Source organism: Squalius cephalus, assembly GCF_949319135.1.
Source record: "Squalius cephalus genome assembly, chromosome: 18".
NCBI lineage: Eukaryota > Metazoa > Chordata > Actinopteri > Cypriniformes > Leuciscidae > Squalius > Squalius cephalus.
Genome location: NC_137139.1, coordinates 25,164,309 through 25,190,292, shown reverse-complemented (window position 1 = coordinate 25,190,292; position 25,984 = coordinate 25,164,309). Strand labels below are relative to the sequence as shown.

Here is a 25,984-nt window from a genome sequence, read left to right as displayed (position 1 = left end):
CAGCCTTGTTGAGCATAAGAGACTTCTTTCAAAAACCTTTGAACAGGAGCATAAATAAGCATATCTAGTTTATGTTTAGTAATGTTTAGTAATTTATACTGGAAAACAAGACAGAAATACTGATTAAGAAAATGATTTTTTGCAGTGCACTGTCTGCTTATATGCCCTGTTCATCAAAAATACCTCTCTCAGGACTACTTGGACATTGTGGACACTCCTATGGACTTTGGGACTGTCTTGAACCGCCTGTTAGCAGGAGAGTATGACACTCCCATGGATCTTTGTAAAGATGTACGACTGATCTTCAGCAACTCCAAAGTCTACACACCCAGCAAAAAGTCCAGGGTATGAGATCATGTCCAATTATTATCATTTCATATTGTAAACATACTAACCATTGTAATCTCATAGTAAACATTGTAATCTCAGTCAAACCAGTTCATCTAGTTAATTTACTAGTTTATTTTTTGTTTGCTTGTGTGTTTTTGTGTTTGCAGATCTACAGCATGAGTCTGCGATTGTCCGCTCTGTTTGAAGAACATATCAGTTCGATCCTGACCGATTTTAAAGCTGCTCAAAGTCTGCAGAGTGAGCGATTCACCCGTCAGCGGCTGCACACGGAGCGCTTGACCAGACAGTCTGTGAAGAGGAGAAGGAGCTCTTCACCTTCAAGCTCCGCCTCTAGGTACAGACAGCATCTGATTGGTCATTGAAGAATATTAAGCTCTAGAATTTGTCACCGTTTCTAAACTTTGCATACACGTTTTCTTCAGAAAAGTTCAACTTAAAAAACTCTTATTTTCTGATTTTCAGTCCAGAAAGGAAGCGTCGGGTCTCCTCTCGCTCTGCTCCTCGATCAGACAATGCAGCTCCGCCCACTCCTGCTGGACCTTCCCGGGCTCCTTCTTTACGGCAAACACATCCACAAATCAACGGCAAGGCTGAGCCTCCTGTCGTCCCTGGTCGGACCCGCAGCTCGGCTCGCTTTGGAACCCAACTCACAGATGCACTCCCTGCACAGTCAGCTCCTCCCCCTCCCGCCGCCCCCAGTAAGGTGGCAGAGCCCTCCTCCAGAGTCCTCCGCACCCAGAACTCTCACTCCATTGGTGTCTCCAGGGAAACCGAGCGCTCTGCGGTTCCCCACAGCAATGAGGGCGGTACCAGGGAGTCTCGTAGGAAGCTTCGGACACCTGTTAAACTCACACCAGGTCAGTAGCCAATGATAAAAGCTTTTGTTTTTATTTGTTGTCAAAAGCTGATGTTATTACATGAGGGACTTTCGCACTACAGGAACCTTTTCATAGTTCCTAGAACTAATAACGGAAGTACCCACCAGGAATTGGGAATTAATTTAGTTAATTCTAGGAACGCCTTTTGGGGGACTAAATTAGCTCTTACTTCAGAGTAGGGTCTAACCCAGCACAATAGGAACTACCAGTGACGTAAGTGTACGTTGATTGGTCAAACGCAGGCCTTACGAAACAGCACAAGCCATTTTTAAAAAGTTGTGTAAACGCACAGTTTACTCCACAATAAACATACAGAAAACTAACGTTAATGCCATTTACCTGTCGACTTTGTCTGCGGTGTTGTGTTCTTTTCTCAGCGAGATTTCGTCTCTTAGCCCTCCTTTTTGCTCTTTCAATTGCAAAACTATACGTCTACATTCCATCTTCGTTATCACGAAACCCACGACACACAACAAAAACACAGCTCGGATCATGGAGTCCTCCATTCTCCAGTCGTTGAATGCCGCGCTGTCACTGTCGGCCAGCTTACGTCACTTCAGAGTTCCTACTGGTGATGCGAATGCAACCAGAAAATTGGCCCCAGGGAAACATTTAGTTCACAGGGAACCACCCTGGTGGCTAGTTCCTGTAAATAAGTTCTTAGAACTACCCGATGCGAAGGCCCCTATGGAAGGGCATTTTGAATGGTTTCATTTTGAAAGGAAATGTAATTTTAGTGCACAAACACTGAAGTTACTGTAGCTCTACTACAGACCCAAAGGAATCAGTGAGCTTTTTTCTGTAGATTTAAACTTTTTCCTAAATAGTTTTTTTTTCTTTTATTCTGCACTGATTTTGATTTTGATTTATCATTTTATGAATGAATGAATGAATGCATTTAAACTTTTTTTTCTTTCATTTTCTGCAATGATTTGGGAAAACATTGGTTGTTTTTGCTGTGTATTTCATTTTTTTGAGAAATGATTATATATATATATATATATATATATATATATTCTTTTTGCACTAATGCAGAAAAAAATCTGTGGATTTATACATGGTAAACTGTGTTATACTTAACTGGGAATAATTTAGCTGATTTACAGGTGAAATTATGTTTTATTATAACATAATATATATACATAATATAATAATATTATGTTTTATTATCCAAGACGTGCCTCGCCAGAGCTTGCCGCCGGCTCACATTGAAAATGAATGACTTCCGGCCACTTTGACGCTCTCGCCGGCGGTGGTGTGAACGCACAGTTACACTTTAATTATAGCTAAAAGTATAATAAAATAAAATTTAATTTAACAAACGAACATCACAGCCATGTGAAGTCATTGGAAATCTGTGGATCTTATGGGTCATGGGATTGATTCCCAGGGTGCATATATTAAATGAATATATGTAAATGTGTACTTATATGCTTCTTCTCTCTTAGGTCCAGTGGATCACAACTCTCCGCCTCAGAACAGTTTGCATTTGAATGGTCATAGTCAAGTGACTGTGGGAGTGGTACGAAGAGGCCGGGGCAGACCCAGATCAGACGCACAAATACAGACGCCAGTAGTGGTACCGCCACCCCCATTGCCCCAGGCCTCTGGGAAAAAGAGAGGAAGGAAAAGCAAGAAAGACCTGGAGTCCCTAAGAAGAGACTCCGACCAAGAGGAGGAGCTTCTTCTGTCTACTGGTGATGAGGGCGGGGCTTCTTCTACAGCCCAGGACAGTAGTCTTTCAGATTCAGGGGTGGTGACTCCAGAGAGTCCGAAACGACGAGGCAGACCACGAATCACCAGATCGACAGATACTCCACCTCCTTCAAGCCCCAAAACCCTCAGAAGGAGCAGTCGGCGTGGCACTGAAGAGACCACGCCCCCTGCGCCAAGCCCCGCCCTAAGGGAGGAGCCTGACATTTATATGGGAGAGGATGGGGGCTCGAAAGGGCAGATGAGAACGCGTAACCAAGGCCGAAGGACAGCTTTCTATAACGAAGAAGACTCTGAGGAAGAGCAAAGACAGCTTTTGTTTGAGGATGCCTCCATTACTTTCGGCACGTCAAGCAAGGGGAGAGTCCGCAAGCTCACCGAGAAGGCCAAAGCCAACCTTATTGGCTGGTAACAATGCCAACTTTGCATGTCCTATGCGACACAACCCCTTATCCTCACCCTGCTGGGGAGGGGGAACCATTCCTGCTGCTATCAGACTCATGATTATCTGAACCTTTCATTCTCTAAATTGATTATTACGTTTTGAATCTTTGACTCTATTGGTGACTTCAGAGTCACAGCCCCTTGACATCCCCCAACTTCAACATTTTCTTCCACAGAAAAATCACAAATGCAGTTTAATACTGATTTTCATATGCACTATATTTGAATGCCAGTGAAGAAAGGTACTTACACAGTCTTATGAATCCAAATACCTGATTTCATCTCTCTAGAAAGCACTTACGTGAGGATTGTTGAGTGTGTGAGAGAGAGTGTGAAATAACTTGAGCTTTTACTCTGTCTTGTTTCTTTAAACTGTTAATTTTATGCATTGTTTTTACACAGTTGTTGCTAATGGCAACAAATCAAACACTTGTTCAAAAAAATCTATTTTTAACAGATCATTGTGTAAGTGGCTGTAAAGCTGTAGTGGAGAGCAGAGAAGGACCTCATAAATTTCCCGTGTTGTCTTTTTAACGTCTTTCTCTGCAAGACAAGATCAGTGGCAGTGGTAATTCACGCATGGTTTTATATAATTAGCAATACCTTGTGCCTTTTCATACTTTGAACCTTTGTACTCCCCAATTTGTGTGTGTGTGAGAGAGAGAGAGAGTGTTTGATGCTTTGGCGTATTGATTTATTCAGTACAAACGTGTGTTATTGATCTGTTTGTGATTGTTGGGATAGAGATTAGTGAGCAGCATATCTCCACATGACCACTGTGTGTGTGTGTGTGTGTGTGTGTGTGTGTGTGTGTGTGTGTGTGTTAGTGACATAACGACATCACTCCTTCCCTTTTTTTTCGGGCTCCCAGAATGCACTGTGATTCCTTACTAGAACCAAGACTTATAAATACAGTGACCACAAAAAGTGTTTAAGCACTAAAGCCACAGTTTTAAAATGTCTGAATGTCATTGCATTAGAGAATGAAATATCAAATCAGGAGGCATCTGCAAACAAATGATGGAAGAGCTTTTCAGAACTAACTTTTTTTAGTTTTTTTTTAGCAATCTTTGAAACTATGGCTAACAATGTAATATGTCAATTTGGAATGATTAATCGTATGATTAATTATATTAATGATGAATAATTATGAATTAATTATGAATTTTTAAAACATTTAAAAAATGAATGCAAACATTTTCAGTCAAACAAATTTTAATATGATAGTGTCTTAAGCAAAACCTTCATTTGGAGGCTTTTCTCAACAAATAATATACAGTGCTGTTCTAAAGTTTGGAGTCTTTTATGCTTACCAAGGCTGCATTTACTTGACCAAGAATACAGTAAAAACAGTAATGTTGTGAAATATTATAAGGTGAAACTGAATTTTCAGCATCATTACTCCAGTCTTCAGTGTCACATGATCCTTCAGAAATCATTCTAATTTGCAGATTTGCTGTTCAAGTAAAATTCTTATCATTGTCCAAAAAAACAACTTATTTGTGACTACTTTAATTCATTAGAAAATCATGTGATTAGATTAATTTGAATAAAATTACACTTCTTCTTTAATCCAAACGACAGCCCTACTTTGAGAAGATTTTTTAGTGGATATTCCCCTCGAGGTCACTCAGGTGTTTTAGCAGATTACTTACCAACATGTTAAACAACCAGAAAGTGTCCAAATATTTTGCTTTCTTTAAAATAGATGCCACTTAGTTTGACAATTTGATATTTAATGCAATGACATTAATACATTTTTAGATGTTTCTCAAGTGTCCAAATACTTTTGTCGGCACTGTATGCTCTTACAAACCACTATAGACAGAGTTATTAGTATGTGTGTAGCGACGTTCGTTGCCTCACCTTTTCAACACTCTACTTGTAGTTTCATCCTCTGTTTCTGTATTAGGTAAACTCATTGAATTAATAGGGAACTGCTCATTTCATTAGCATTTGTTTTTGCCTGATCACATTGAAACACTGTGTTTGATATTCCCCATTCTGATGCATCGACTCAGTAGATACCACAGGGCAGCGAATCACACAAGAGGCAGTGTGCATGTCGTATTCTGTGTTTTTTGAATGTGCCTTGACTTTTTGTGTGTGTGTACGTACATGTCTGTGTGATGTACAACTGAAGAATTAAGGTAGCGTATCCCACCTTAATGTCCGGACTCACATATGCAGCGTAGTCTCCTTTATAAGGGAGGCATTCAGTCTGGTTTGTTGCCATGTGATTTTGTAGGTTCTTGCGTACTCTCAGCAGTTGTGGTCTGGGTCATCCATTACGACAGAGCTAATCCAGCCCATAGCTTTAAAACTGGTTTGATGAACCAAAGCCTTTGAATGTGTTTAGTTGTGGAAGTTTATGTACGAGACTGTTTGGTAAAGTGGCTGTTTTATATGCAGTTGACGCATGTCTGAGTCCATTTCTGTATTTGTGTTAATGTACAAGCCCCATGTTTTATTGAGCTGGTGTTTATAATCTGTTGCTACATGAAAACTGTATTATATCTGACTCACGACCCCTCTATTACTACCACCATACTGCACAGGAAGTGACATCGGTGACAGGTTTTAGAGGGGAGATCAAAGATGGATGCATGTTAGTATATTCTCCGGTCTTTTAAATCTGAAGGTACAGTCATGTTTGTGGGGTCAGGGTCTTTTTTCCCCTCTCCGGTCTTATATCCTCAGACTGAGAGGTCTTTCTATGTTAGTTTGTATACTTTTATATAAAGGAAAAAGTGTAAATAAAGACGTTAAATAGAATGTATGTGTAGGGTGTACTGCTGTCACATTAGTTCATACTGATATTTTAAGGAAATAAACATTTGTGTTTCCACAAACTCTCTTGTTCTTTCATTCTTTCTCATGTTTTTTTTTTTTGTTTTTTTTTTGTTGCTTTTATCTGGTCATGGGAAACCTGGAAGTATCAGGAACAATTTACAATTGTGATTTCCAGGCCTGAAAAAGCCATAGATAATGATAAAATCTTTAAAAAAAACAAAACATGGTAATATCTGTTGTGAATTTAGAACTTGGCCCTACAGTGTTTCTTCAGCTATATAGGCTGTATTGTGTGGAGTGAAATATAATATATTAATAGAATTGGTGCCTTACATCTATCTTATTAACCATTCCTAAATTATGAGAACTAAAAATATTTTTTTTTAATTCATGAAGGTTAAGACCAATGTGTCCCTGAGCAAGACACTTAACCCCTAGTTGCTCCAGAGGCGTGCGACCTCTGACATAGCAATTGTAAGTCGCTTTGGATAAAAGCGTCAGCTAAATGAATAAATGTAAATGTAAATTTACATTTATTCAGCTAAATGAATAAATGTAAATTTAAACCATTGAATGGTTGATGATAAACCATTTCGTGGAGATCAGCGCCCTCTATCGTGCATTATTTGTAACTGCTTGTAAAATAAACCACTAATTTTTCATTGCTAGGAAAATGTACAATGGAAATGGTAAATAAAACTGGTATAAATATAAAAACTGAAAAAAAAAAAAAACAGGCTCACCTAATGTAAGGCTGTCTTCATTTAATTTTTTTTTTTAGAATGCACTGATATACATATGAATATTCCCATTTATATCAAATCTTAAGAAAACTTAACTGCTAAATACACTTAAATAACACATTACTCAGAACTATGACCACAAAATAAAAATGACTAAATCACCAAGGCTATGTTACAGACCAGACTTGTGAATGTGAATGTCTACTACAAACGGTGTTTACAGTTTTGAAAAAGGTGTGTTTTGATTCAGGATATTTGGCTTACAAAACCAATCATGCGCGCGAGGCGTCCTTCCCTGACGTGGCGGCGCGAGACTTGTACACACACCTCTCTCGTGGGCAGCCGCTATTGGACGCGCACTGTCTAATAGTAGCCTACTAATGTTCAACTTGGAGGCACAGGTGCCAAACCGAAACTGCCCGCATGTAAATTTCATATTCAGTTTTCAAGACAATGCTCACACAACGCATAACAAGCTAAGAGTTTCGGCGAGCTCTTCCTGTTATCAAGTTCAAAATAAAAATAGTATCTCTGACAATAGTGAATTGAATTCAGTGCTTATTCACTGAAGTTCTTGCATAAGGTAAGGTACTTTTAACTGTGCAATGTTTTGAAGAAATAGCCTATTGGAGAATAAATATAGAGTAGGCCTATTAAAACTACAACAGTGACATACTGTGCTCATGTATAGTGATGTGAAATCTCTGTCATGTTAAATGTAGAGTGATGCCTCAAATCACGTCAGGTGTGATCCTGCAGCTGACGCTGCTGCTGTCCGCTTTACCTGCGCAGTATCTCATCTCCAGGTGGACGAGCGGCAACGCGGCACAACGACACATCGCCACGCAGAGGTGAACGCGCATCACGCAAACACTAAACAAGAGATAGGACAGTGCGTTTGACAAATAGATATGTGTGTGTTTAAATTAATCGCCTTGTATTCAGCAACGATGCGAAAAATTGACCAAAAGCAACAGTAAAGACTTTTACAAAAAACCTTCTATAAGAACTAATAATAAGAAATGTTTCTTGAGAACCATATCAGCATATTAGGATGATTTCTGAAGGATCATGTGACACTGAATAGTAACTGAGTGATGATGCTGAAAATTCAGCTTTACCAATCACAGGAATAAATGACATTTTAAAATATACTTAAATAGAAAACAGTTTAAATTGTAATAATATTTCACATTTTTACTGTTTTTAATATTTTTGATCAAATAAATCTCACCAACCCCAAACTTTTAAACGTATACATTCATATAAGTTTTAACCTAAAATCTTAACTTTAAATAAAAAATGTATTTTATGTATGACAGGTGGTCAACAATTCTTTTTAACTATTTTTAAATCAACTTTTAGCTTCTTTTCCAGTTTATTTAAATGGTCATGCAGAGTGACAAATTAATTTTAACTATACAAAAATGACATTACTAGTCAGAGGTTTGAAGAGAAATTCTTACAAATTAATATTTAAGAAATTTCAAGCATTAAAGCTTAAGCTTTTAGATCATTTAAAATGCGTGACTTGTACTGTACTTCATCATCTCTCCATAAAAGAGACAGAATGTTCAATAGACGGCTACTGTTGGCACTCTTTGAAATATTCCATTCCATATTCCATATTTAGCATCCTTGACACATGGGACTCCATGAGAGGGTCCTACTTGAACTCGACTGCTTGGGTCGACTGGCTAAATACCTGGATTCCTAAACTACCGTAAGTTTATGCAATTTCTTTTCTTTTCTTTTTTTAAAGTCATTCTGAATCCCTCAAATGCTGAGGTGGGATGTTGTGTCACAGGTCCTTCGGAGAGGGAGAGGAACAGTTCCCAACTCTGGAAGAAGCGCTCGCAATCGATCTGATGATGCATGATAATGAGCAAGGGTACTTTGGAGGTAGGCCTACACGTCATTTCTCTGAATAATCTCACAGCAGTCATTTAATCTGGTCTTTAAAGTTTGTTTGATGGAAAATTAGAAGTAACAGAACATGACAGATGTGTTTATATGTAATCAGTCTCAAGGGAGGTGCGAAGCCCCAGGCCTGCGTACGTGCTGCACCGTGTGGGTCAAGTCATCGTGGAGACACAGAATAAAATGGTTGGGGTGATAGTGGGCTGGGATGCAGGACTTCGAGCCCCGCCAGAGTGGATCAAGAGAAAGAAATTCTCAGACTCAGAGGTTTGTAAAACAACAACGTCATAACCTGAAACCACAGAAATATAACTTATAAAAATGTGTATTTGTGTGTAGCTGGAGAGAGCCAAGGACAGTCCTCATTACAGAATTCTGTTCAGTGGGCCTGATTCCTCATCACTACTGATCGGATACATTCCCCAGAATAACATGAAGCTCTTTCAAGGCTTTGAGGTGCAGAGAAATCCTTTGTTTTTTCCTCCCTATTTTTAACTTTTGTATTCTAGGTTCTTTAGGTTATTGGACTTAATCAGTCTCAATCTTAATCAGTGTGTGTGTCTGTCTTGTGCCACAGCCGGACATTCCTACTCTGGAGCAGTATTTTTCACACTTCGATGGGGAAAAGTTTGTCATGGAGGAATGGTTGCAAGAAATCTACCCTCACGACTGAAGGAGTCATACACCAAGATGTTTTAAAAACACCTGGAATCTCAGACATGATGCCTGCTACTCTTCACTGACAGTATTGATTCTTCTTTTAAAGCAATGAAAAAAAGGAGGCAAGTAAATTTGAGAGATAGTATATCCTGTTTACATACCCCATATGCATTTACACTGAGCAATTTTAGTTATTAAACTGAAGAACTAAAAAAAACCAAATGCAATTTTATTGTCGCTTTTATATTTTTTTAAAAGATAAATGTCTTAAAATTTTTTGCAAGAGATATGTAAAGTTATGAGCAGAACTATTTTTGATGTCAAAGCGAAATGATAGACTATTAAATGCATGCATGTTGATCTGACTCAAATGGGTTCCAGGATGAATTTAGATGTCAATATGATATAGCCTATTTATTTAGATGAACAAAATTTGTGTAAAACAGTATTAAGAATGTAATAAACAGTGTTCAAAGTAAAGCCATAAATACAACCCTTATATATTATTAAAGTTTAATTTATTTAAAATATGTTTTCTCGAAATGTTGTCTTTTGTAATTCCCATAATACCTTGGGAGCCACCGATTAGAGTGTGTTTAGACAGTGCTCCTCTAAAACACAATAATAATAATAGTAATACATCGAGATATGTTCGAACTAAAGCAAATGACAAGGCGAAGAAGACGCGGGAGAATCCGGTGATCGTCACGTGCTCGGCAGATGCAGGTATGTGGCGTGTTTTTTCCTTCAAGATGTTTTTGGAGTGATGGATCATAAATAGCAGTCATAAGAGTAGTGTTGTTCTCAAACGCTTGTTAAAATGTTAATTGAGAGCAGGTGGTTGTCAATATCTCGCTGTTTGTCGCCCAAGCACAGGGTCGTGATTATGACGCCTAAATCAGTGTGGTTTAATAAATATTTTTGCGTTTTTGTTAAACGTCCAACGAGTATACAAGCTGTACACATTTTAGGCTTAACGAATTGACCAACTAGGTTTATTATTCAATCTGACAGCTTCATTGATCGATTAGCTTTTTTGGTAGGAGTTCACCTGTCGCTATATTCACCTGCCTATTTTGTGTTTCATTTTCAGTACTCAAGCCTCTTGTCTGCTGTTTTGAGATAGCCTACTTGTATTCTTTGTTAATAATATCCTGATATTGTGTTAATGTTTTTTTTTCTTCTTCACATTTCCTGCCAGCTGTGTCGGTTATTTATTATACTTTTTTTTTTATAATAGCTAAACCCTATGTTTTATCCAGCTTTTTCCAAAATGAATCTGTTTAGGTCATGCAAGAATGGATCTATTACCAGGGCAGGTGGTAAACACTCCTTCATATTTCTTTCTGTATTGAGTTTGCATGTTCTCCCTGAGTCTGTGTGGGTTTTCACCTGGTGCTCTGGTTTTCCCCACAATCCAAAAACATGCAGTATAGGTGAATTGGAGACGCTAAATTGTCCGTAGGTGTGAATGTGTGTGTCTGAATCCCGAGCCTACCTACCCCGGAAAGTCATTGCCAAGAAAATTCATGGTCAGTCTCGTGTATGGAAAGAGATGGTCATAGAATCACCAAGAGTAAGAGAATATGAAGACAGTTCACTTCAATCATCACAGAAGAGTACATTATTTTACCAGCTATAACAAGCAACATAGGGGCATTCTGATTCATGAAAGTAGTCTGCCCTGTCTGGCTAATATAGTTATAATTACATAGTGTTTGGCACTATATTTAACAGAAGTCTTATAGACCTCTAATTTTTGTTTTTAGAAATATGAGAACAATTTCTAGAAACCAAACAAATATGACATCCGTTATGCGTGCAAGATGCGTACATGCATCATTATACGAGTATGTAGCCTATTCCCTATTCAAACACAGGCTCATCCAACTCATTTATTAGACTTTCAGGTTTCAACAGTGTTTTCTAACATGCAAATATGATTTTACCAGAATGCTTGAGTACTGCTCAATTAGGCCTAATTGGTTCAGACTAACTTTTTAGCATTACATTTTGAGTTGCACACAGTGCTATTCAATATACTCTGGATTGGAGAATGTATTTATTTAAAACATCAGTAGAAACATGTGGTATCTTTATTTTAGGCCCTTTTGTGAATATTGGTGGTCCTCTATGGTACTCGCTTCATAGAACTGTGTTAACAGGTTTAGTCAGCAGATACTTGAAAAAAATCGTGTAATTTTATTATTGCTAAAGAAAAACTTCAAAATTTCCTCCTGTTGCTGTCCTTTGGTCGCAATTCAAAGGTCACAAACACACGTGAAGAGACAGAGACTAATGTAAGCCCAGTCCTCTGATGTAGTGTTAGAGGAGAGCCAGTGACTTCATGCTGGCCGCTGGTCCACTCTCGTGATTCCTCCTCGCGTACAAGCAGTGGGCGTCCCAGAGCTTGTCCCAGAATGCCACACGCCTCGCTGGCTTTTAGTCGAGCGTTGTCCACTGCTTCCAAACATACTCGCCGCCTGCATTCAAATCATTACAAACAGGAATATTAATTCATTTTAGATGGCAGATGGATGTTCAGGCTTACAGTGTAGCTTTACATGACTGACGTTGTTCACCTTAACAAATTGAGGCTTTCGGCACTGTGACTGTAGTAAGGGTCACCAACACACACGCTTTTGTCTAGTTTTTCAATCAAAACTGAGCGTGCATGCTGCATCTTCTCAAAGTCTGAAAACACAACAAGCACCTGCAGAGACAAAATAGATAAATAAAGAGCAAACATATAACCTGACAAGATAGGCCACCTCTATCCATCTAACCTCAGCTTGCATGTGGAAGAGTTCCTCCTCTCTTTGTAAATGTTTGGCCACTGTGATGTTTTCTTCCTGTTTGGAAACAAGATACTGGAATTGCTTGTTCTTTTATTTAAATATATATATATATTTTTTTAGAAATACGGAAATTTTAATCAATTAGCACCTTGACGTCATGCTGTCTCGCAGTCTGTAGTACGTATTCCAGTCTTCGCGAAACACTGTTAGTCACGTCGTTAACATTTTCTTTACTGTTTTTGACGCTGATGGAAACGGTCGCGCGGTCCGGAGGAAACGATATCTCCGCACAGCCCGTCACCTGAACCACTCTCACGTTACTTTGAATGTGTAAAGGTGTTTGCTTGCGGCCCTGATAGAACACCGATTCGTTTTCGTCTCGGTAAACATCACCAGCAGTCGCTGAAACTGCAGCGAAAACACGAGACGGGCTGTGCGCCATATTTGTTGGTAAACCAACGTGGCGCTATGGCAACTTGTACAGTGCATGTCGGGAAATGTTGTTGTAGTCGCATTTTATACGTCACAACAACACAATATCTGAAGAACTTTTGTGTTGGCGCAAACTTACTTCAATATGTATATTTCCAAATAGTTAGAATCGTTCGAATTGTTTTAAAAGGTGCCCTATTTTACTCTCATCATAGATTTTGAAATCATGTTATTCCCTGAGAACTGACCAGCAGAGGCCAGCACAGATCAACAAACTGGCTTGACTCGTTTGACAGTAGATTTCAGTAATGTTCTTACATAAAACATTTAGAAATTAGAAAAATGTCAAAGCGCTATATTATTTGAAATTTTAGTTTCAATTGATTTGAAGTATGATTTAGATGTCTGAATAGTAAAGGGTTAGAATGTGGTGATATCACCATAGGAAAATGTATGCATAATAATAATAATGTCATATTATTATAATAACAACAAATTATTATAATAATATGACATTATTATTATTATTATGCATACATTTTCCTATGGTGATATCACCACATTCTAACCCTTTACTATTATGACTACTACAAATTATTTGAAATATTTCTAACACTAAACAGGTCAGTCTAGATAAAAAATACCTAGACTGACCTGTTTAGTGTTAGAAATATTTAAAATAATTTGTAGTAGTCATTTTAGTAATAAAAATATTGAAAGTACCAGTGATTTAATAGCAGTAACAGCGGTGAATCTCTTAACAGTTATTCATTTCATCATCCTTTTTATCATTCTTTTTCAGAAACAAGTATAACATAACCGTTCAGACTAAAAGTTATTTTAATGTGCGTTTAATACATGCATGTTTGTGTGTGTGTGTAAATATATATTTATAATATGTAGTTTTTTTGATACTGACGTATGGACATTGTAAGCTGTTTTTTTTTCTTTTCTTTTTTTTTTTTTAAAGATTTGAAATTACTTACAAATGTTGTTTGTTTTATAGCTAAATTATTTATTTACTGATTTATTTCTAAAGCAGACAGTTGACCTAACAGCTTGCCCACACCTGACCTACCTTCAATAGTTTACCCAATTTAAAATGCAAAAATGTCATCCCAATACATGAGAATACAATTCATAAGATATTTCATAAATGTTTGTATTATTATGCACAAATAAAAAAAATATATATATTTTAATATGACATCAAGTGTGTGTATGTTTATATATATATATATAGTTATATTCAGCTTATTATTATACATATTAGAGAGAATTAAAGGCAGACTACTATTCATGCACAGCCACTGTGTTTGTTTGTATTAAACCATGAAGCCCTCTGTCTAATCCCACTCTGAAAATGCGCAGGACGTATTTGTTGATAGTGTCTCGGGTTGCGCATAGTTCTATGTTGGCTTTTTGAAACTGTTTATCTGATGATGTGTCTTTGCCAAGATACATGCAATGGCTTCTTTTATTTGCTTAGCCATGTAGGCTTTGACTCTGGAACGCCGCCATTCTGTTGAAGGAAGGAATATTTAATGTTCAAGCTGAGATCGTGGGTGCAAGCGTGGGGTTTGGAGACACTGAGCGCTTCAAACGGACTGATAAGCGATCCGATAAGTTGCGTACGGAAGCACAGCAGTCGAGCTGTGGAAACAAGGAAACAAGGCCAATTCCCAGGAAATGAAAAATAACATAAACTCTTTATCCCTCTCTCTCTGTGGCCCACGCGGAGTTAAGGAATGACCTCAGTGTTAGTCATTGTGAATATGTTCCATTTAACGAATTTAATATTCAAATTTGCTTTTCATTCGTTTTGCTGTTATATTTGATACACTGGATTCTATTTCCCTCCTTTATAATACAACTGAGCCACATAAATTCATTTCAGTCATTTCATTTTCATCAGAGATCACCTGCGTAGTCCACCTGTCTGTGATGTCATGTGACACCTATGACCACCTGACCTCTCGCTCATTGATTGGCAGTGGTGGGTCTCGCTTGCTGTGAACCCTGGGAAAATGCGTTTTGACTTGTCTTTCGTGTTCCTGGACATGATTAGAGACTTCAGCAGGGGAGAGGGGGTGCTGAGTCTGCCCGAGGGCATGAATGTATATATATTTGTGTGTCTTTTCCCATGTGTTAGCCCTGTGGCGCTCCAGTTTAACTCGGATATGTCAGTGAAATTGGGAGGCTTTAACATCCTACTTGTTTGGATAGTTTCAAATTAAGCTGAAGTATTTTTGCAAGATGCAGTTTCTGGCATTTACGTAGGTCTACATATGTTTTACTCAGATGTGCTAAGTTAGAGCTATAAAAATGTATCAAATGAGTTCTGCTTATAACCCTTTTTTCTCTGTGGCCTGTAAATACATATTAGCTCAAATAAACAAACTTGCACACTGTTCAGTGGAGCGTGTTATTCGGTCAAACTTTATATACATCTCAATTTTCACTCAATTATTGCTCCGTTTTTTTGTTTGTTTACATTTTCAGAAATGTGAATGACAGTCTTCATATACATTATAACCTTGCAATATACATATTACCTCAAGATATCAAATTCAGATCAAAGTCCAAGGGTACATGTTGAAGTTATTAAAATATTGTTGGTTTATGCACCTCATTATCCATACATTTTGCAAAACAGAAGTAAGCTATAGTTTCTTTGAATGTGCAAGACATCCAATTCATTAACCGCTATATAACTAGAAGAAAAACAAAGTGCAGTAATGATAATAAATTGCAATTTATAGCATGCATAACGGACTGTTTATGTACAAGCGGATGACAACGGAAGACTCGCACATTCAAGTCACTTTCACTTTTCTGCCTCACTATTTTAAAATAAATATATATTTAACTTAAAGGTTTTTACCCTTAAACGGGCTTGTTGACTTCTCATACATTATTTGATGTATTGTACACATAAATATTTTAAGCATGGAGTAGATTTTAAATAATTTACCAAAAAAAAAAAAAGGTTTCGCTTTTCAGTATGTGAACTGAAATAAACAAGCAGTATCACATCAATCATGTCAACCTGTCAATCATGATAAACACAATTGTTTACCCAGTTCTGCCTCATTAGAACTGGTTTGTTAAGGCCTCACCTTTGGTTCTGACCCACAGGGCTCTCTATCGAGGGCCACTGCTGAGCCACATCTGGGCGGATCGCTGATGCGAAATTATGTGCCGTTGGGACTTTTGACCATTGAGTATTCAAGTGGTTTAAGATCTATGAAATCTCTTTTAGTAAGCTCTCAGCTTTCTGTCCCTCGTACGTTTAGTCCTCCCTTGTGCTTTCTCCGTCGCCCTCGTTCTCTCAGTCTTCTTTCAATCTCTTTCTGTTATGCAGAAATGTGTATTTTAAAGGCTGCTTGGATTTCAGAGCTCTATTAAAAGTTCAAAGCTGCAGTTTACTGCTGTAACAAGAGCTACTCCTGATCCAAACACTCGGCTAATGAGAGAGAGCCAGCTGCACCCCCCCCCCCACCACCTCCCTCCCTGTGGCCTGTGGCACCCATATATGAATGTGTTTTGATGCAGTATTGTGTGGATAAAGGAACAGTTTTATAGATCATAATCATTTTTTTCTTTCACTTGATGATCCGTCAGTATTTCACCACGTCCCCCATCTGACTCTGTCTCTTCTGTTCTGCTGATAGACCGAAGTTGTAAATCCTTTCGATCATGGAAAATCTTTGCAGGACTCCCTCTTTCTTTTTGATACATTTCAACCATAGAAAGAATCCTGTGTGTGTTGTGGTAGGAGATTCGTTAATAGTTTAACAGCATATTATTCCAGTACCTATCTATAGCAAGAGTGAATTATTGTTCTTCTGGACTCCAGAACGGCACAAACAAATAAAGAAACACTTTAAAAGGGGGCCTTGTGATTATTTGGCAGCGGTCTTGGAGGATGATAAAGATGAGAACCGTGTGATCTGGCTGGCCACGAATCTATTGGGAAAAATTGAGCGTGACCCGCTGAGTGAGGAATGGAATTAAAGAGACCGTTTTGAGATTCTCCGGCCCCGTAACCTCATAAGACTGGTTCACCACACTAAGGTTTTTTTTATGTGATTATTAAATATAAAAATAAAATGTTAGAGAGGAAAATACACATGTGAGGCCATCTGGGCTGAGAGGAATGGTCTTCTGGACTTCTCTTTAGGACTGGGCCATTTTTAATGCCAGAATTTATTTTACCAACTGAGGAGAGTTTGGTGCATTTGTTCTTTCACTCTCTAGCAAAAGATCCATTAAGAGTTGTATTTATTTGTTACCCACACTTTATTCTGATTACTTGAATCCTTGATCGTTCGCTGCATTCTCAGTGTTCAAATGTTTTTGTATGATCAATGACCCTGAAAACTAATTTGTGTCATTGTACTATAGTTTCATGTCTCTTGTATCACTCCATGGTCTCTTTTTTTTTTTTGTCACATAATGAAATAATTTCAAATTAAAGCAATATTTAATGTTCATATAACCAAGTAGTAAGGAGGACAATGAGCAATCAGCAGTCATTATGACGAAATAACCCTTGTGGGGTGATACAGTGTCCTAATCACCTTGTTCTTGGGTTTATTTTTTGATCATTCTTTTTGTCGGGATTGTCTTGGTCACATTTTAAAAATCTTTTTGCCGTTAAAAAAATGATTGTAATTTTTGTTTGTTTTCAGCATTATTTGGCAGGTTGATTTTTTTTTTTTTTCACTTTTTGTTATTTTTATATTTATTATTATCACATTTTAATATTTTATTTTTATACGTTTTTCTAACTTGTTTGTAAATTCAAATAAACGATAATTAATCGTTTTTTGCCAATTATTATGTTTGTTTTCTGTATAATTTGGCAGGTTTCATTTATTTTTTACATTTATTATTATTGTTAATATTATCATATCTTTTTATATTTTCATATATAATTTATTTCATAAATATTTATTTTTAATTGCCATTTAAAGTAAACCTATATGTATGATAATGAGTTTTAGGTGGCATAAAAAAATAAATAAAAAAAGTAACTTGCAGTTTTTCCAAACTCTATAAACATAAATGTTAAATTATCATTACAAAACCTTCCAAAGTGATGCCCTGAGTGCTCATTCACAAGCTAATGTTCACTTAAAAAAAAAACCCCTGCATATCCTGTCCTCGTCTCAGCCAAAAACTCCCAGTTCTCGCTCTCATTTAAACGCTTTGGGTTTAGCCTGACTGACTGAGCAATTGGCTCTACAGGGCAGCACATGCCTATTCTAAAACCCAGACCTCCGTGAGCTACAGGAAACTGCCACAGCAGAGTCGAGCCAACACAGCGCTGCTCTGGGACACCGTGAGGCTTTAGCCCAGACATCCCAAGCCAAGATGGCGCCCCTGCAGTAGAACGTAGCCTCTACTGGGGTCTCATTTAAACAGGCCCGGTATTTTGTAATGAATCGGGGCGAAACTTAGAGGATGAGTCCTCAGATTGATTTCTGCCCTCAGATTGAGGAGAGAGGAATTGGGAGTGTGTGTGTTTGGGTAAGTTGTGGCAGTCTAGGAGGGAGATTAATGTGTGGAGTTATTGGTGTAATGATGGAGTCAGCTCTCTGGGCTTCAGCTTGGAACAGATGAAATTAATGAAGTACCTATTCACATCCAGGACACACGGGAGACCGAGTAGACTGGAAAATGGTCTGGTGTGTGTGCTTGAACTTTGTTGACTGGTGAGGTTGCAGTGAATGAGTGGCGTATTTTAGACTGGTGTTGGCGGAGATGTTTGAGTTGGTTTTTGGATAAAAGTGTACCCAAGAAATGCTGCTAACATAGGGTTTCTGAATATTAAAGAGAGAGTTAGTGGGAATATTTTAGTGTTTAATGATGGGAATGGCAATTTAATGCTTCCAGATCCTTAATTCTTCTTTTTAATGGTTCTTTTAGTACTCTTAAAGTTGGCATGTAAAGGAAATTCGCCCTATGTATTTTCTAAATGCATGTTATTAGTCAAAAATTCATCCTTGCATATGTTTTTAATAAACCTCGTAAAAAACCTCTGACCTTAATCAAATTGACATTGTCATAACTCGATCTTCTGATGAAATGACAGACTTCCCTCTGGTGTACTACTTCAATCATTTACTCCGCTTAAACCCCGCCCCTTTCTTACAATTGACTGCAAGCTCACATTTAGATTTGCCTCCATAATTTCTAAAATAAAATTTAAAACAACGTTTAATGACGTAACAGTCTTTTTTGGAGCACCAAAAAAGTGTCCTCCGTTAATTGGCGTATTAAACATCAATATTAAACAAAGAAAACTGAACATTGTCATATAAACATCCAGTCAATAACATCGCTGATTAGTTATGCGTGTTTAATTCAGGAGTTGGACTACACTGCTTACGCATTATGCTTTTGATTCGCTAAAAAGAACCGCCTCATAAAAACATTTGTTCACTAATCAGGACTACACTGACCATGCTTTCTGTTTTATGCTGTAGTTTGAGTAATGATTGGTGTTGTGGTGGTGCCGCTCTATAAATAGTGCTGGAAACTCTGATTATTTTAGTGTTGTATTCCAAAAATGCATGTATGAGAACCATTAATGGAACTGAATGTCATTCAGCTATTTAAAAAAATGGAACTGGTTCTGAATAAGAGAGTGGTGTGTGTGTGTGTGATAAGAATATTCTCCTGTGAGTAGACCAATTAGGTGTTGACAGAAATGCATTCTCCCCCAATACACACCTAGTCTACCCATCAAAATGAGTTCTCCACCCTCTGGTCTTTGAACCCTTAAGTGTCAGCTGACCCCAACTGAAGCCGCCCCTTAAAAGAATGATTGGCAGTTAGATGCTGGGGCTGAATTAAAAGCAGTTGGGTCCAGGACAAGAAAAACACTGAGAGAATGCAAGAGACTATTGAAAATACTAATGTGATAGAGGGTTATAGTAAGTTTCCAAACAGTTTTAGAAGTGTGTAAATTTGGGTTTCTTTTGTTTTTGTTTTTTTGGATTAACATACTTGCTATCAAGACATCCATTTTGAACCCAGAAAAAAGATTTTAACCTGTTGTTTCCCAAAGGAACAGCATCTATACCAATTCACTTTTTATTTGATGCCAATCTCTCAGGTCCTCAAATGTCCTTGAAAATCAGTGTGGTTGTATTCACCGTACCACACCGAGTGCGAGTGCGCGGAGCACGGCCAGCCTCGCTAAGCAGACGTTTTAAACGGTCGAGGTGCAAATCTACTGCCCATGCGCCAAGCGGGTGTCAATTTTTCCTTGGCTGACTGGCGGACTAGCAGATCAATAAAGTTAATTTAAAACATTCACACTCTGCCATCTGAAATCAACCATTTAATGACTCTCTGTTCCAGTAAAACTGCAAAAGGGCCCTTCGGATTTACAGCAACAATAAGAGGGAAGAGAAGAGAGAGGGGGGAAAAAACACGGTCACCGAATGCAGTCGGAAAATGCAAGCATAAAAAGACAAAAGAGAGGAAACTATGGCTCTTTGTTTTGTTTTTTACCGCAGACCGAGTGGTTTAAGACCTCATTATTGACCGTAAAGGAACACATGCAGATGAAAGGTACAAACACGAGTCTCTTGATCTCTGTTTTAAGAAGAAATAGACCAAATGGAGGAATAAACCATGTTGTGGACTGTAAAAGAATTTAATGATTTGACTTTATATACTTTTTAAATGTTATAAGTGTAATTTCTGTGCCACTTGAATCATCAACCTGAATTGGAAAGAATAGCTTCAAACAGGTTTCTTTGAACCTACACTTTTTGCCATTGGTCAAATTAACAGGTAGTCCCACCTCCAAACTCACACCATTGGCTGAGTCATTGACGATGTGTCAGTCTGGTTGATTTAATGTTTTATTGGTGCCAAAGAGAGCCTCTATTTTTGAGGAAATCAATCTATAGATGGTTTGCTTATAGTCTATTAAGCTTGGACAGAAGATTTAATCTGTAAAGGAATGTTCCATCTTAAAATGAGTTAAACTCAATCAACAGCATTTGTGGCATAATGTTGATTACAACAAAAATATTCTTTTTCATTCTTTCTTTCATTCATTCATTTCTTTAAAAACAATCAAGGTTACGGTGAGGCACTTGCAATGGAAGTGAATTGGGCCAATTTTAAAGGATTTAAAGGAGAAATGTAACGCTTATAATTCTATAAAAGCATTTACATTGATTATTCTGTTAAAATTGAGTATTATTTGAGCTGTAAAGATGTTGAAATACTTTTTTACAGTAAATTTAGGCATATTGGATGTTACACAGATTTTTTTTTCACACTAAAGCCATGTTTGTTGCTGTATACAGTTTACATCTTGTGGCTATACTATTATGAGTATATTAATGTTTACAGATTGGTGGTGTTCCATTGCAAGTGTCTCACTGTAATTAAAATTTGTGCGCTTTTTGAAGCAATGGAAGGACAGTTGGACATTATTTTTGTGGTATTAGGCCACAAATTCTGGCAGTTGATCTTAATTTAATGAAGCATATGCCTCTGGTCAATTCAGACTATCATAAAGCTTGAAACTGTGCACCTTACTGATCCCACTGACACACTCCATGTGTTCCCTTCTTTGCAAAGTGAGTGCAGAAACCCTGTGTGTTTTGTCTTAACATTTTCACTATGAGCAAATACACCTGCGGCTGGCACATTAAAGACCTCACATCTTTACAATGCTCTAATTGGACCTTACGTTCGTAAAACACAGTGAAAATGAATTACTTACACGCTCATGCCTTTGCCGTTGCTCTGGCCCTCGGTTGTTTCTAATTACTTGTGCGTTACTTTGAAATGATTCGTCTCTCTTCAGATTCTAGACTCCTCTGGTGTTCCAGTGAACCTTCCTACATGAGTTTCCGTGGCCGGAACAGGCACGGTTTGCCGTGATCGCCCCCTGGAGAAGACCCTACCTCCTGCAAACTCTTTTCCTAATACTGAAGACCACACGACACGCACCATAAACACTCGTTACACCATCCGTCATACACAAAAAACACACACGCTCTCTCGCACATATTCTCTACAGGACCTCAGGGAGACACGCATTCATCATCATCCGCAACAAGCCGGAGATAAGCCTCTGCTAATACACACTAGCCGATGACTAGTCGATGTTTATGAAGCGAAACGACAGAACTTCCCGTTTTCACCTTGACAATTAAATTAGCCGAACGAGGAATAGGAGGAGGAGGAGGGGGTGAAAGATGGATGATATCATCTGCCTTCCTCTCTCTCTTTTTACAGTGATGTCTTACTTTGGCTTTACATTAAGAGAAAATTCATTTAACAGCTGTGCCTGCTTTAGCGAGAACTTGGTGGAGTGGACTTTTCAGAGATAGCATTACCAGCTCTCTTTATTTTATGTGTCAGCAGAAGAAAAGCAGCATATCTTAACAAGCAAGGATGGAATCGATTAGACCTCGGGTCCGCTCCTCCTTGCTCTCTCTCTCTCTATCTCTCTGTTTCTTCGCGTTTCCCCCCTTTCCCACAACAATAATGTCAATTTTCACTTTCCTCTTCTGATCTTTTTATGCAATATTCCTCATGACTCCTTGCTGACAGCACACATCCCCCTCAGACGGACGTGTGTGTTTTGGTTTGTCACAGGTTTATTTGAAGAGCCTTTGCGGGGTTCTCAAGTCAGTTTGAAAGTATATGTGTATTGTGGGGAGCTGTTATCTCACTAATTTGGTTTAATTTGATAACCGTTTGGCAGATTTGTCCCAGCTTAGTTGGACCAGCTGTGTATGCCCTGTATATTTAGGTTGAATCGCAGGAAATGCACACCAGGTTTTTGCATGCCGCCTTGCCTGAGACTACCAACGTCTACAAAGTGTACACTACAAAATATTTCTTAATAATTTAAGTAGAAATTTACTTGAAAGATAAATTGTTTATGATATGACTTATTTTAAGAATGTATTTTGCATTATCCTTTGCCAAATAGTTTGTTTTAAGGATGAATAAGCTCCACGCATCACTTTTGGCCACTGTTATACCTATATGAGGAATGAGGAAGGATATATATATATATATATATATATATATATATATATATATTTATATTTATTTATTACTTCATTTAATTGAGGAATGAGGAAGTATATATATTGATATATATATATATAGAGAGAGAGAGAGAGAGAGAGAGAGAGAGAAGGAGAAGGAAACATCGGGCTGTAGATGTTTTAGCTAGCTATGTAGTGATATTGAAATTTGATTGGATTTGCTTGTGTGTGTATATGTGTATGTATTGTTGGATGTTTGTTAAACTCAAACGTGCTGTGTCTGTCAGTCTTGGCCAGGACGCTCTTGTAATAGAGATTCTTAATCTCAATGTGCTTCTTTCCTGGTAAAATAAAGGTTATAATAGTAATATATATATATCCTTCCTCATACATATTTATGACAGATATACATTACACACACACACACATATTATATATATATATATATATATATATATACACACACACACACACGCATACATATACACACACATATACATATATACACACATACATGTGTGTGTATATGTATGTATGTATGCATGCATGTATCTATGTATGTATGTATGTGTGTGTGTATATATATATATATATATATATATATATATATATATATAAATATAATGTATATATGTGTGTGTGTGTAATGTGTATATGTAAATATGTATATGAGGAAGGATATATATAGCAATATATATACTTCCTCATTCCTCAATTAAATGAAGTAATATATATATATATATATAAACACCCATAAACTACTTAAAGAGTAGCCTACTAATATAGAAAGTCATTGGCTATGTAATCCAGATATACTCGTAACAAATTTACTGTTATTATTCTCTTTAATTTAATTCTGAGGTCTGAAGCACATGTCCAGACATTGTATTTTTATCTAAATGAATGTTAAATAAGACAGTTTGAGGTAAAAAATAAAAATTGAATCTGTAGTGCAGTCAGAGACAGGGAGTGGAGTAAGAAAGAAAGAAACAGGGAGGAACGAGAGCGACTCGAGCATCTGTTTTTCGTTACGGTCCACCTCACTCAAGTTTTCAACATTGAGCTTCAAATCATCTGTTTCCTTCAGCTTCTCTCGGTGAGACTGGTCAACTGAAAGAAATGAGGACATTGAGTCTCCAACTGTATTTAATAAATGATGGAGAACGGTAGAGTGAAAAATTGGAGACATTTTTTTGTTGTTGACTAATTTATAACGGGTTTCGTTTATAAACACTAAGTCAAACTAAGTTATTCACGTTTTTCTCTTTTTCATAAAGAAATTTCCATCTCTATTGGGATTCTGTGAACTGATAAATACGTATGTGTGTGAGTGTGTGTGGTCTGAGATAGTGATTGGTTCTGTCATTCTGTGTAGGAAGTTGACTCGCCCCCTGTTTCCTCTTGTCCTGTCATTCTCGATTTTGGCCACACAACACCTCTTCAGAATGAACACTACTTAAAAACGCACATCAATGAGCTTTTACACACACATATCCGGTGAGAATCAGCACACAGCAGAAATGATATTTTTTTATGGACAACTGAAAAACAGTTGGTGGTAATCTGATGCAGGATTGGACAGGAAAATATAAATAAGGAGAGCAGAGATAATTGCAACACGTTTTGGATTTTGCTCTTTTATTCATAAAATGTTCAGCGTACAGCTCTGTTAAATTTCCTCAAAAATCGAACTCAATAAAATGTATTAAATTCAGATACAGTAAAACTAGAATTAATCGAAAGCTGATAGGCTAATGTGATTATAATGGATATAACTTGTATTCATTTGCATAACATTTTATTTCGTATTAAATAATGTTAGTTTGTACACAGCACATATTCAAACAATATTTATTTTAATATCAATGACTTTAATAGTGAGACTAGAATATAAGTTGTTTATCAGGCCAAATACATTTTGAAAGATTGATTTGATTTGAATAATACTTTACAAAACGTCTGAAACTGAAATAGTCTGTTATTCTGGGATTTTTGAATACAGTTTTGACAGTTATTGAGCATTACAGTTATCCTTCTCTCCCCTGCTTCAGCAAAATATGCTTCAAATACTTCAAAGAAACCATGCTGAACAAAGTTCAGACATCTGATTTAACAAGCATCCAGCATCTGAGGAGGAAGGTCTCATTACAAGTAAATTCTTACTCTGCCACTAGAGCTGCCATTTGTTTCTTTGTGCCCTTTAGGTCCTCCTGGATGACCTATGACCTCAGCTATCCACACCATTTGGTGCTGGTGTACTGGAGGTCTCAATGCTTGGACACACAGACTCTTGAAAAATATTTGACAGAAGAATCCATATAAATAGGCTGTTTATTGACATAATGAGAATTATCACAATGATAATCACAATTGTAATGCTTCAGAAGTTGTTTTTCATAGCTCATGTTTTATCGAAGTTTCAACATTGTCTAAGATGTTTCTCTTGTAATTCCTTTGGAGAAATAAAAATAGAGACAAATGCTGACGTCTTGTAGGGCTGCAGACAGGATTTTAGGAATAAAAATCAAACCGATTTTTCTCATTAAAAAATTATTGCGTTTTTTAAAATGCAATAAAAAACCACTCCTGATTTGCTGCTTGCTTGTAGGGCTGGACAATTTGGCCTATGCCTATAATAATAATAATAATATCATATTTTTAATTTAGCAGTACAACTATAAAATTGCCTATTATTTGATTTGTTTTGTTTCGGCTGTCTTGATTTGTTTCCAAATGTTAAATCATCAAAATTTCACTCTGAAACACGCAGCATATTTAGTTCAATTTGATCATTGTGTTTTATTCCGATTAATCATAAAGCCTCAAAGTACAGTAATATTATAGAGCTATAAAAATTAACGTGGAGGTTATTTGGTTTTGGAAGAATTGGATGAGAAATATTCATAGAGGGTTCATAGAGACCTTTTAGACTTTAGCAAACCTGAGTACAATTTTGTGGCTTAAATAAGTTAATAAATTTAAAGTTTAAGATTAAGTAAGAAGACCTTGTACTCATACATTTAACTTAAAATTATCGTGTAATCTCAACTTAAATATTTTTAGTAGCAGAAACTTGGCTAGCTTTAACTAGCTAATTCAATAAATGCTACCTTGCTAATTGGTTACATAATGCTTTGATAGCATTAGCATAGCATTTCAGTTGCTGAATAAGTACAGCAATATAAAACATTTAACATGTATCTGTTCTCAAT

General features: G+C 37.1%; 3 protein-coding genes across 5 annotated transcripts in view; 2 read left to right on the top strand and 1 right to left on the bottom strand.

The window, feature by feature from the left end:
• The window catches only part of phip (PHIP subunit of CUL4-Ring ligase complex), a 35,682-nt gene extending 29,808 nt beyond the window's left edge, over positions 1-5,874 (top strand). For all 3 annotated transcript variants that reach the window (XM_079848830.1, XM_079848829.1, XM_079848831.1), the window contains 4 exons: positions 193-345; positions 498-685; positions 814-1,208; positions 2,678-5,874. In XM_079848830.1, the coding sequence (XP_079704956.1) occupies positions 193-345; positions 498-685; positions 814-1,208; positions 2,678-3,354 (1,413 nt within the window). In that variant the 3' untranslated portion in view covers positions 3,355-5,874. The remainder of the gene's footprint in view (positions 1-192; positions 346-497; positions 686-813; positions 1,209-2,677) is intronic.
• A 1,552-nt stretch (positions 5,875-7,426) lies between these two features.
• On the top strand, positions 7,427-9,701 carry LOC307145901 (uncharacterized protein). Its single transcript, XM_079849538.1, has 7 exons — positions 7,427-7,505; positions 7,647-7,773; positions 8,556-8,645; positions 8,730-8,824; positions 8,946-9,109; positions 9,182-9,298; positions 9,420-9,701. Exons 2-7 carry the CDS (start codon positions 7,649-7,651, stop codon positions 9,513-9,515), a joined length of 687 nt encoding a protein of 228 aa, XP_079705664.1. The 5' UTR covers positions 7,427-7,505; positions 7,647-7,648; the 3' UTR covers positions 9,516-9,701.
• Positions 9,702-11,088: 1,387 nt separating this feature from the next.
• Positions 11,089-12,795, bottom strand: irak1bp1 (interleukin-1 receptor-associated kinase 1 binding protein 1). The gene is made up of 4 exons (XM_079849410.1): positions 12,449-12,795; positions 12,289-12,354; positions 12,085-12,215; positions 11,089-11,985 (listed from the first exon to the last, which is right to left on the bottom strand). Exons 1-4 carry the CDS (start codon positions 12,740-12,742, stop codon positions 11,727-11,729), a joined length of 750 nt encoding a protein of 249 aa, XP_079705536.1. The 5' UTR covers positions 12,743-12,795; the 3' UTR covers positions 11,089-11,726.
• Between the last annotated feature and the right edge of the window lie 13,189 nt (positions 12,796-25,984).

Excerpts from the sequence above, each read along its gene's own strand:
- irak1bp1 (XM_079849410.1), bottom strand. The coding sequence starts at position 12,742 with ATGGCGCACAGCCCGTCTCGTGTTTTCGCTGCAGTTTCAGCGACTGCT. Across the intron at positions 12,216-12,288 it reads TCTTCCACATGCAAGCTGAG|GTGCTTGTTGTGTTTTCAGA; the intron begins GTTAGATGGATA and ends TTGTCTCTGCAG. Across the intron at positions 11,986-12,084 it reads GAAAGCCTCAATTTGTTAAG|GCGGCGAGTATGTTTGGAAG; the intron begins GTGAACAACGTC and ends ATTTGAATGCAG.
- LOC307145901 (XM_079849538.1), top strand. The coding sequence starts at position 7,649 with ATGCCTCAAATCACGTCAGGTGTGATCCTGCAGCTGACGCTGCTGCTG. Across the intron at positions 8,646-8,729 it reads ACCTGGATTCCTAAACTACC|GTCCTTCGGAGAGGGAGAGG; the intron begins GTAAGTTTATGC and ends GTTGTGTCACAG. Across the intron at positions 9,110-9,181 it reads AGAAATTCTCAGACTCAGAG|CTGGAGAGAGCCAAGGACAG; the intron begins GTTTGTAAAACA and ends ATTTGTGTGTAG.